At 41.5% G+C, this 12,476-nt stretch overlaps 1 protein-coding gene across 1 annotated transcript; it reads right to left on the minus strand.

Annotated features, from left to right (window-relative positions):
• Nucleotides 1-252: 252 nt before the first annotated feature.
• Nucleotides 253-8,344, minus strand: LOC140232073 (uncharacterized). The gene is made up of 10 exons (XM_072312225.1): nt 8,225-8,344; nt 7,438-7,563; nt 6,821-6,964; nt 6,243-6,392; nt 5,698-5,862; nt 4,428-5,053; nt 4,036-4,159; nt 3,469-3,801; nt 1,250-3,199; nt 253-750 (listed from the first exon to the last, which is right to left on the minus strand). Exons 1-9 carry the CDS (start codon nt 8,342-8,344, stop codon nt 1,250-1,252), a joined length of 3,738 nt encoding a protein of 1,245 aa, XP_072168326.1. The 3' UTR covers nt 253-750.
• Between the last annotated feature and the right edge of the window lie 4,132 nt (nt 8,345-12,476).

Here is a 12,476-nt window from a genome sequence, read left to right on the forward strand (position 1 = left end):
AGACACCAGGCTATTGTTTACATCTTCTTGTGATGATATTTCCTGTTATACAATCTATATAATATAAACAAAATGCAGAAATACACGTACGACAAGGAAAACACAAACTATGAAATCTCAGTTACAAAATTAGAATATTATGTATATTTATTGTCGGAAAGACAATTTAGATCTAGAGTAAATGTGCTAAATGGCTTATCAGGCACCCCCCCCCCCCCGCAGTCGTTAATCCTTCAATTAGTTGCATTCTCTTGTTGCAAGTAGATATTATTTGCATTATTTGTGATTATTGACCATTTTGCAGTCTTCAGAGTAGGGTACGTGGAGATATGAATCCCTATGTTTCTTTCATTTTGGGGAAAAGTTATCCTTATTGGTTTGTTGAAGAGGCGAGTCCGTTAGATTTTGGTAATATCAGAGCGAATTATCCAATAGTGGTGGGTGGAGTGGAGAGCTTGCTGAGCGATGGGGTACTGGGCAGATTATTGGAGTCAGCTGGTCTCTCGAAAGGCAGTCTGGTCTTGCTCCTCTCTGCTCTAAAATGCGTAGGCCTATAGAAACCATCCCTTCAGTGCTTGTAGTTTCCCGATGCTCAAATTATATTGTAGCACGTTGTCCACCGACATGTAGCTTCTTATTGGTGTTCCGGAATTGTTCCATACCTCACAGCTCTGTTCCATACTCCATACTGTTTTGACAGACTTGACGAATTTGTGGTGTCATTTGGCCCACCACTTATCATGCCGGCCTCTGTGCGGAAAGTAAAGGTGAAGATATGATACACATACGATACACATTGATTATGCGATATTCGTTTAGTGATTATATTATTCATGATGGATTAGGTGGTTTATCTTAAGGAAAAAATGACATGATCATTAATGGTTATGTAGAAATTACCTATTTATGAAAAGACATCTTATACATACGGAGTATGGTGTAACATTACTGCTTCAAGAGACCTTCGGTTTATTATGTTACCTTTCACAAGCTAGACCACCATATTGTATGAATAGATAAGTTTGTTAAAATACGATTAGATATGATATCGCAATTAGCATCTAGGCATGTGTTCGGTCATTAGAATCTCCAGAAGTCACGTGCAATCATTGTTTGCCAAATGTATGGTTTTCGCTAGCAGGAGAATAGAATGTTTAATCATTAATTGCTTCTTGAACATTTTTATTGAATATCAAATAAGTCGAGCTTGTCACTGCCCGAAGCATGACTGTCATGGTGCGATAGTTACCTAGTTTCTCTTCAACTTTCGCTTGTCAGTCTTCAGTATCTGCGTCATTTTAGCCTTGTACGCCTTCCTGACTGCCACTCTCCACAGGGGACTGTACGATGGCAGGTAACCTCTTCTCTCATCTTTTCTTTCAGTGTCATTATCACTCCGATCGGCAGCTCTGCCATTCGCCATCTCCGCTTCACCCTTGCCACCTGTTCGCCTTGCTGTTTTCTTTTCCGATTTCCGTTCAGCGGAGTGGCTCCTCTGTGAGTGCCCCGTCGTTCCCTTGGCCATGTCCTCCTGTGTCTGCCTCGACCCCTCCACTTCTGAATCGCCTTGGCGTCTTTCTTCGGCCTCCTTCTCCTTTCTCCTTCTGTTTCTTCTCCCCTGTCTGTCTAATTCCTCCTCCCTTTTCTCTCTATCCCTTGTTTTGTTCCTCTCCAATCTCTCCGATCTCTCCGGGACACCCCTTTCCCGTTTCCTTCTTGCTCTACCCTCTTCCCTAGCTGAGTCCTCCTCTTCCACATATTCCGGAGCTGCTTTCTGTTCCCCCGTTTTTGAGGCATCTCTTTCCTTCCTCCGTCGCTCTCTCCTATCATGTCTCTCCGACTCATCCTCTTCCTCCCTTCTTGGTTTCCTTTCCCGTGTTTCCAAAGCATTCCTTTCCTTTCTTCCCCTGTCTTTCCTCTCATGTCTGTCTGACTCCTCTTTTTTCTCCTCTTCCCTTGTTCGCTCTTCTCGCCTTTCCGATGCCTCCCTTTGTTTTCTTCTCCTTTCTTTCTTCTCCCGTCTATCTGACTCCTCTTTCTTCTCCTCCTCCCCTGTTCGCTCTTCTCGCCTTTCCGATGCCTCCCTTTGTTTTCTTCTCCTTTCTTTCTTCTCCCGTCTATCTGACTCCTCTTTCTTCTCCTCCTCCCCTGTTCGCTCTTCTCGCCTTTCCGATGCCTCACTTTCCTTTCTTCTTCTTTCTTTCCTCTTCCGTCTGTCTGACTCCTCTTTCTTCTCCTCCTCCCCTGTTCGCTCTTCTCGCCTTTCCGATGCTTCCCTTTCCTTTCTTCTTCTTTCTTTCCTCTCCCGTCTGTCTGACTCTTCTCCCCTCTCCTCCCTTGGTGATTTTCCTTCCAATCCTTCCGAGGCCTCTTTGTCTCTCCTCCTTCTTTCCCTCCTTTCCTGCCTCTCATCATCCGTTCTCCTCTTTGTTCTCCTTTCCTGTCTCTCCAAGGCTTCCTTTTCCCTCTCCCGTTCCTCTCTTCCTCCCTGTTTGCGGGACTCGTCCTTCTCTGTCCTTGTTGTCTTCATTTGTTGTCTTCCTGTGACGTCCTGTTCTGTCGTCATTTCTTTCCTTTCCCTTCTTTCTGATTCCACTTCTCTTTGGAATTTTTCTTTCCTTCCTTTTTCTGCTGAGATGTCCTTTCTCCTTGTTCTCCCTTCTCTTTTTACAGAATCGTATTCTTCTTTCTGGTAAGATCTACTCTCCCTCCTCCTTTCTCTACCTTGCTTTCTCTTAGAGTCACATTTCTTCATCTCCATTCCACCCTCCTCTGTTGTCATCTCGTCAGTCCCTTTCTTGTCCTTCGCGGTCTTCTTGTTCAATTTTGTACTCATCCCAAGACCGTTTTTCATCCTTGTCTGTACGTCGCTCTTCTCATCAAACATCTCGTCTGCGGATTCATCCGCTTTCTCTTCCCAGCCAGATTCTGCCAACTCCTTCTCCACTTTTCTCCTGGCCTCCTTCCTCTTCGCCTTTTGTTCCTTCATCCTTTTCTGCTCCTTCTCCTTTTGCCTTGCAAAGTCTTTCCTCAAGATCAGGTTGACTGCCTCGGTCCACCTCATCCCCGCGGTTCCCTCAAAGGCGGGAATTCCCTGCCACATTTCTGGGACTCGTTTCCGGCCGTCTGCTTTGGTCGCTTTGCTCGCTCGCTCTGCTTTCAGAGTGTCTCCCGATGATGGATGTGCATTAGCGCCTCCCTAGTTTGAAAAAAAGACAATATATCGCCTGATCTACAAGTATTCTTATCATTGTTTGAAAACATTAAACAGCGTAACTGAGCATGTCATATCTGAAGACATATCTGATACTTTGAACTTGTATGGAACATCCTGCATATAGAAGGTTCACATACCACCTCTACATCATGACACATAGAATATCACAAAGTTGCTTTGTACGTAAAACTCCACATTTCTCCACTATAGAGTAAGATTTATTTTTGTGAATGCATGGAGTCCTCACATACCTGCTCACTTCCTTCATTCATCATCCCGCCCTTGGAGGAAAATTCTGCAGAAGTCTGACTCTCACTCCCACTTGCTGTCAGAGCTGTGCAAGGTGTGACAGATGAGTGCGCAAGCCCACCCTCTGAGACTCCCGAATCTTCCAGGCGCCGTGGAAGGGCCTCCCCTCGCCTGAGGATCCTGACGGTCGGCCAAGACGCAACCCTGGGCTCAGTGTAAGGGCTACCTGGAAGAGGCTCTGTTCTATTGGCTGTGGGCACCCGGATTGGAGAAGTCTCGGCCCCATACTCTCCCGGTCCTTGGTAAGCGGCATTTCTGCTGTTCTCTGGTAATACCTTTCAGAATGGGAACGTGTTGAGAATGCATGCATCAATAGAACGGATATTAGTTGATATGGCATTCATGCAAACATTTCTAGTTTTACCTGGTGCCCCTAAATACTGCAAGGGTATGCAACTTTACTCAGGTAATCTAGAAGAGCATCATACGAGCTTCCGTAAAGTGCCTTTTCAACGACAAAGTGATTATCTTGCGTTTATAAGATTTTGGGGGTTTTAATTCCTTCTTACCTCTGCAACAGCTCCCAAGGCAAGCTTTGGCACGATGGATGTCTGGCTTGGAATTGGAGCGCCCCCATCATTTGCCTCGCTTTGCTCATTGGAATCGTCTTCAGAGACAGTAGCCCTGGAGTGCCTATTGGGGAAGAGAGGGACAAGTGTAAACGTTTATTGGTTATCCTATTCAGGGTTTCCCGTTTAGATAATCTTCATCATGGAACTTTGCGAGCTTTGTTCGCACAGTCAGAATTGATATTTGCCTATTTCGATAAATACACAAGGGTTTTTTTTTTTTTTTTTTTATAATAAAGTCCGTACAAGAGTCGGAGAGAATTCAGAGTGATTACCTGAACTGACTTTGTTTTGTTGGTAAAGCCGTTTGACCAAAATCAGAGGACAATTACCTTGCTGCCCAAAGTGAGTCGTTCGAAAGCTCCTCAGGGCATACTCGATCACTTTTTGGCTTGTTTGAAGATCGCCCATCATCCACCTGGGTTACCACTAAGGACGTCTGGTTGTCGGTTTGTGTTGAAACCTGTGACGTCAAACTGGCGGTCTGGGTTTTGGTGGATGACGTCAAGCACTCAGTCATGGTGGTTACGAAAAACGTCACATTTTCGGTCTGTGTAGAGACCAACGAAGTGAAGTTCTCGGTCTGCGTTGCAGCCATAGACATCGGGGTGCTTGCCTGCGTTGTGATCGAGGACATCACGTTGGCAGTCTGAGTCGTGATCGACGACGTCACACTCTCCGTCTGGGTCGTGGCAGATGATGTCTGGCAGTCAGTCATGGTGGAGACCGATGACTGCAAATTTTCGGCCTGGGTAGTGACCAAAGACGTGAAGCTCTCAGTGTGTGTTCCAATCGTAGTCATCGGCGTGTTGGTCTGCGTGGTCATCGACGTCATCAGGTTTTCAGTCTGAGTCGTGATCGATGACGTCACACTCTCGGTCTGGACTTGAATCGATGAAGTCAGACTGAATGTTTGAGTGGCGACTGGCGAAGTTTCCTTCTCCTGGGCGAGATGAGCCTGTTTCAACCAAGGAGTGTCAACAGGTGGATCAAATATTCCGAAAAGATCAGTGAACGTATTTTGGTCATCAGATTTTTCATTCATGAATTGGCGATTTCTGTGTATTGCACAATCAGATTTAAATAATTCTCATCATGCCCATGGTATAGCAGGGCCCGACAATCATAGCGGTGCCCCAGGGCTAACAAATCGTCGTGCGCATGGCAGATTGTCGTTAGCGCGCCTCCGTGCGCATGGCAGATTGTTGTTAGAGCACTTCCGTGCGCATGGCAGAATGTTGTTAACCCTACGCGCACTCCCACACCCTCACGACAATCTGCCATGCGCACTCCCACGCTGTAACGACAATCTGCCAGGCGCAGGGAAGCGCGCTAACGACAATCTGCCATGCGCACGACGAAATATTTATGTCGGGCCACCAAACTTCCAAAAAGACTATCTTTCGGTAGCCCGATTTGGGAGCCAATATTAAAAATCAATTTATGTATTTCTTTTCATTTCGGACCACCAAAATGTGAAATTCAAGGACTGCAGAGGCCAGAACGGGCCACCAGATCTAGGCCACCAGAGACCTGACAGTGAGAGAAAAAAAAAGTTAGTGTCGAGCCCTGCCTACAGAGATAAAGACACTAATAACTTACCATGAGGGCGTCCTGTGCTGCCTTGACCCTTTTCCTCTCCTCTTCTAAGGCCTGTTCAAGGTCAGCGATCCTATTCTGGCTCTCCGTCCATCTCATCATGATGTCGTTGATGATCTTGACGCTATCGCATAGCCCGCCCTCTTTGCCCTTGAAGGATGGTACATTCTACACATTTCAAAGACGAAAATACAATAAAATGTTAATTCTGTGGACAGCCTATACCATACCGCTGCAACATTGCTTAGACGTTGTTGGACCAGACTCAAAATCAAACCAGTCAGAATAAATAAGATTAATGCGGTTTTCACTGACCTAGCACGATCAGTGCACAGAGCTACAATAGATAACTTTTCACAAGTGGACATTTGACTTTGGATGAGTGTGGATTCATCAGTTTAAACAATGTTTAAAAATATCACGTCATTTGTTTTTGCTGGCCTTCTATCATTTAGAAGATGTTAACAAAATGAATCTAACTCCTTGCACAATACAATCATTTGGCTGATATCTAATCTCATATGTCTATGATAAAGTTTGATATCTACCGTTATTTGCTTCCGAAAGGATTTGACGTCCTCGTCCGCTCTCTGGGAATGCGTCTCCTTTTGGCGCCAATTCTTGGCAACATTTTGCACGATTTCGTCTGGCCACTTCGTAGCAGCAGTGGTGTCCAAGCCGACATTCAGTGCAAATACCTAAAGAAGAAAGAAATTCTTTCAAGGTATTTCCTCCCTGAAAACAATCTACTCCAAGTAATTGAATTTAAATGAAATGAAAAGAAGTGAAATTTTTGTCGAAACATGAGCAAGCTAAGTGTTGTGAAATTTTCGTTTACTTGATTTTTAGAATAATCCTTTTATCTGAAAGTAGCTACCACGCACACATAATATCAATACCAGGGTTTGACATTAATTTTTCTTAATCTGGTGGTCCGATCGAGCCACTACAATCTTCGTGTTTGAAATTTTAGTGGCCCCAAAAAACGCATGTAGTGGCCCGAGACCGAGACCGAGAGATGTTATGTTTGGTGACCCGACGTCTATTTCTAATGGCCCCAGTCAACCGCTAATGTCGAGCCCTTCAATACGTATAGGCCTACCTCATTCTTATAAAGGAATCTTACCTTCAGTTTGAAGGTCAGCGTGTCAATCTCCCTTCCCAGCATGCAGTTGGCTTCCTTTTGACGGTGCCATGCTGTCTCGATTCGGGACAGTGTGTCGTCTGCATCTGGGGATTCGCTATGTTCTCCCATAGCGCCAGCCAACGCCTGACGCGACATCCAAATAAAAAAACAAACAACTTTAATGTCATATACGAGTTAATCTACAAGTGAGCTGAGCATTCCTCACGAAATTTCACGGAAATGACAACCAATGTCGTCACTTCAATGTCGTCATTTCATTTTAATTACGCATATGGTAGAATTCACCTCGGCCTTCGGTCTCGGTGAAATAGGATTGAACGAGGGCTACTTATGCATTTAGAGTGTATTTTGGCTACGTAACAGTGATACCTGTACATAATAAGAGTATGTGCCAATTGTTGTGAATAAAGTATATTTATAACATTGATTTTTCTGGGCTATACTGATATAATGGTTATAGGCCAGATGTGACTCAAAATGTATAGTTAAACATCTCTTGTTTAATCTTTTTAAGACATGTTTGTTTGTTTTTTTCCAGGGGAGGGGGAGGAGGTGTGATCCAAAGTTTTCTTTCATTTTTTTTTTTCAAAACTCACCTCAAGTCGCTGGCCAAAGTGACTCTTTGCTGCAGCATGGTGGACGCTGTACAGCAGTAGGTTTCCCGCCAGGCCACGAAATGTTGATACTGTAGACGTACTCTTGGACGAATCACTCGACAAGATCTAATAGAGTGACAGCATTATTTGGCCCATCATGGTTTATTTATGTTGATATAAGTGTAGGTATAGGCCTACTGTTACATGAATGCATTCTGAGATTGAGTGAAGCAAACCCTAGCTATCATCACATATTGTATATTCCCTGAGATGAACATCTTGAATACTGTTTGCAACTAAGATTGACACGCTTTCATGTGTGTGTGCGTGTGTATTTTATATATATATACATATATATGTGTAATGTATGTACAGACAAACACACACACACACACACACACACTCTCTCTATTTGAATATACGGGTGCACGTCACGAGACCGACACCCACAAGTCATACAGCCCACAAGTCATACAGCTCACAAGTCATACAGACTCGTGGGTGTAGGTCTTGTTGGATGACCCCAAATATGCTAGTATACACATATTATAATCGTTATACATTGCATTGCTCTGATTGCTTGTACACACTGGACATGAAGTGTTGCTTTCTCCACTTTATGTAGATATTATACTTGTAGTTTGTACATCACGTTTGCGTCCACCTAATATGATGTTCAAAAACTCACTTCTTTCTGAAGTAAGAGCAAGTCTCTAAACATTTGAATGACCTGTTATACGTGGCACATATTATAAAGCATCTGCATCATTCGCCCGTCAAAACTCACCTTTTTCGTCAAGGTCCTTGTCCAAGACCTCGCCTCACAAACAATACCATGGCTGAGAATCTGGCAGCTGTTGAAACGACTCCTCAGCAAGGATCGTATATCAGGGATGAAATCCGACATTCTTGAAAGGAAATTCGAATAAGGAGAAGTTTTCTTATAGAACTGAACGATCAGATATAACAGTGAAATTATATTGCATACCTGGTATACCAAATAATGCACCCTTTTATTATTATCTCTTTATTGGGCAATATTCCATTATTCTCAACAAACTCTCTGTGAATAAGATAAGTAAAACAACAAAGACAACTCATCCAAAGTTGATAGCACAATTGCATGTGGAATTTCAAATTCTACCTTCATTCAGTTTTGTTTAATGTAAAGTAGCTTGGTATCAAAAGACCAAATTCTGTCATTGAATGAACTTGACAGCTTTTTTGCTTCCTCAGGGATACTGTCTTACATCTCTATGCATGGACAGGGGGAAAGCTCATTCTGCTCATGACATTCAAAAGCAATGACTGCACTTACCTGTGAGATGAATCTCGAAATCCTGGCTATAGTGAGAAAACTGATAACCTTCCGTTGAAAAAGAGATCCTTCTTCATTGAATGCTCAGGTAAACAATGACGACCGTTTGTTTACACTATGACTATGGTATGTCGTTCCCATGGGGCTCTCTTGAATATTAATCAGCATGACGCAACAGTCACTGTGCGCGCATTTCGTCCCAAAGTATTCAGCTGTACGCGCCTGAATACATACAGTGCGCACTAAACAGGCGCGCCTTGAGGCATTACTTCACTAATGCATAACAGGCTGTTCCATTCTTTGTGGTGATGAAAAAACAGTATTTCTTACACTTTTCTAGGCATAAAATGGTAACATTTCCACAGGTAAGCACCAAGGAACGTGTATTTGACTCGATATACTAGTACACTACAACAGTACATCACTTTCATCTCTCTTATTGAACGAAATTTCAAAATAACCCGCGCCCCTCATCCTTCTTTGAATAGCTCCTTCAACAAAGTTTTCATTGTGACGTAATCCCCCTGCCATTCAATATACATGTACTATACTGTATCAAACTTTGACCTTCTCCTGGCATTTACTGTGTTACCGAGTAGGTAACTCATTGGCTTGCAGACAAGATACCTAGTAGCTCAAATCTCGCTGGTCGCGGAGTGATCGCGGCTCACGCCTCCGCGACGTTAGGAGGGGGTTTGCCAGTTAAAACAAAAACACACACGCACACACACACACACACAACCAAAAACAAAAACAAACAAACAACTAAGCATAAACGCACTGAACAGAAGTCGAATTCAGTGATGGGAATAATTATTTTGATAAAAGCTGCAATGTCATTTACTTCCCACCAAAAGAGGGCGCCATTAAGGCCAATTTCATCAGAGCCCGTCATTCGCCGAGTTTCATCTGAAGAGCTCAGAAGACGTTATACGCTGTTAAAGTGAAATACTATCCAAGATTTGCTATAAAACAAAATTCATTACATTCTTCACATTCTTAAAGTGAATAGCAGTGGTAAATTTTATCGACAAAATAATGATGACTGCATCAGAAGATATACAAAAAATAGCCGTATGTATGAATATGTATATTATGTTGGAATCGTCACTTATCTGACCTGTTCACTATAGTAATGAAGGTGACTGACATTTGGTGTGTGCGATGAATATTGTTATACTGGTGAGATCTATTGTAATCATTATTCTAATGTTTCATTTGGAACACTATAAAGTGCTAAACAACACACAAGTTATTGTTTGAGAAGATGTTTTTAAATAAAAAGCGGAAAACTAGCCAAGATTTAGGTGAGTTTCTTCAATTTGTCTCCCTCTACAAATCAAATTTGTTAATTTGTCCGACATGTTTGTTAATGTACAGATCAGCAGTTGCGATCTTAACAAATAATTTAATTTGTTGAGGGAGACAAATTGAAGAAACTCACACCTGAACCTTCACCCCTGTAAATAAATCTTTCTTTCATAATAAAGGTTTGCTTGCTAAACAAAATTCATTAGCTTCTTTTCATTCCTTAAGTGAATAGCAGTAGTGAATTCCATCAACAAATGCATCTGATGCCTTTATCAGAAGAGATGTGAAAAATAGACGTTTCATGGAAATGCATTTTTGGGGATCACCACTTGAGCTATTCACTATCTGACGGTGTCTCGCAGATTGGTGTGTGCAACGAATATTTTTAGATTGGTGATATTCATTGTAGCCATAATTCTGATGTTTTATTTGGATCATTAAAAAGTGCTATAAACAACACAATGTGTGTTTTTTTCTTCATGACAAGATGACAAGATTCCACACTACATTTATCACGTGACAAACGGAATATTAATTAGTTCCTGTAAATTTGTCAAGAGCGGATAGTGAAGCTGAAGGCAGGTAAAACAAACCATTTCTAAAAGGTATGACTGCATGTCTTTGTATAGGGTTCGATTCATTTGACATTGCATACAACCACACACACAGAAAAAAAGGCAAAACAATATTTCTTTCTTGTTTTGTACAAACATGATTACAACTTTATTCGATATCATTTAATGCAAAATCATGACACAATCGATGACCCTACGTAGGATTGCATGTAAAAGCTGATCGTAAAGACCTATTCTCGCAAGTAACAAGACACTTGAACATATTACTTTCAATGAAAGAAAAATTAAAACGCACAAGTGATAGAGAGCACAATTTCCCTTCACTTATTTTCTTCTTAACTGACACAGAAATTGCTCTCAAACAACATAATCATCTTTAACAGAAGAAGTTTTATTTCTAATACCGTGATCTTGACAGAATTTCGTTCAAATTATATTATTTGTAAGTAATTATATTATTTGTAAGATATTTTTGTAAGTACATGTAAAAGCGAGTCTGTAAATGAAGTAGTAAATATGTAATACGTGTGGTGAGGGTATTACTTGAGTACTAATTGTTGTGGTGCATGTTCTAGCCATGTGTTCTGTGAAGTATGCGTTATGTATGTGAAGTATATTCGGCGATTTTACGACTTTTGTATTTTTGAGGTGTTTCCTTTTTTTATCGGTGGAAATAGAGACATTGAATTTCGAAAATATCAAAATCAAAACTACAGTGAAAGTCGTAACATAGAACATCTCTGCAAATCTATAAAACAAAATAAGTTTCTAAATGTTATATGAAATAGCAAACTGCGGAATTGTCGTATTGACTGTGCATACTAGTCAAGTTTCCCTTCGATTTAGTGAAATGAACTGTATGTTACTAAACTTCTTTACAGTTATTACGTGATGCTATAAGAAACTGACGTAATACTTTACGACGTAACGCATGGTAAGTGCCTGGTACAGTATATCTGCATGTTCTCATTCATGCACGAGCGTTGGTAGTGTTTTATACAAGAGGCACTGTAAGAATGGATCTAGGTCAGAAGAAAAAACTACAGTCTATACATATTAAGTTTCCAGAGGTTTTGCCACTAACCAGTACCATTTCCTCTCGCATTCATCTACTTAGTACTCTTTCCGTGTGTGTGTTTTTAGGTTTTGTTTTCTTCCTCAATATGCTTTCTCTGGACGTCTCTCGAAGTATTTAGCAACCACTCGACTTCTACGTGAACAACTTTAATGCAAAATAAACTATGAACATTTTCTCTTCTTCTCTAACATTACATAGTTCTTATTTTTCAACCCTTTAAGCAATCGTCACTTCGCCATCACCTGCAAAGAAAATGACCAAGGGAGTCTAACCTTGCGTTAGGAAAAAAAAATATACATGTACCTTTATATAACTACGCAAACTCTATTGTTCTTTTACCTTTTTTGATCAGAAACTTTCCTTCGTGAACTGCATGAGCACTGCTAATTTTGCCCTCCTCTTTGTAGAGATCAAACGTTGATATCAATTTTGTTCACTGAAACCCCTCAAAACAAAAATGCTCAAATTCTATTGTTGTTATTTCTTTTTTGAAAGAAAAATATGACTGTGCCCCGTATCCTGGAGCAAATGTATAAATGTGTCGTAGTACATGCAGTCTAGGCAAAAGTTTGAATTTGCAAACTTGCTTTGCACAAGCTCACTCACTTACCATGAAAGATTTGACTTGAAATGTCCAAAGGTACTATCGTCTTTCTGTTGATATGTTTATATAGGCCCTAAGCAAATCATCACCTGCCCTGTTGCTAAACTCTACCGTACACCTAACGCCATTTACGAGTATTCAGTTTGATCCGTA

This window comes from Diadema setosum, chromosome 8 (genome assembly GCF_964275005.1).
Source record: "Diadema setosum chromosome 8, eeDiaSeto1, whole genome shotgun sequence".
NCBI lineage: Eukaryota > Metazoa > Echinodermata > Echinoidea > Diadematoida > Diadematidae > Diadema > Diadema setosum.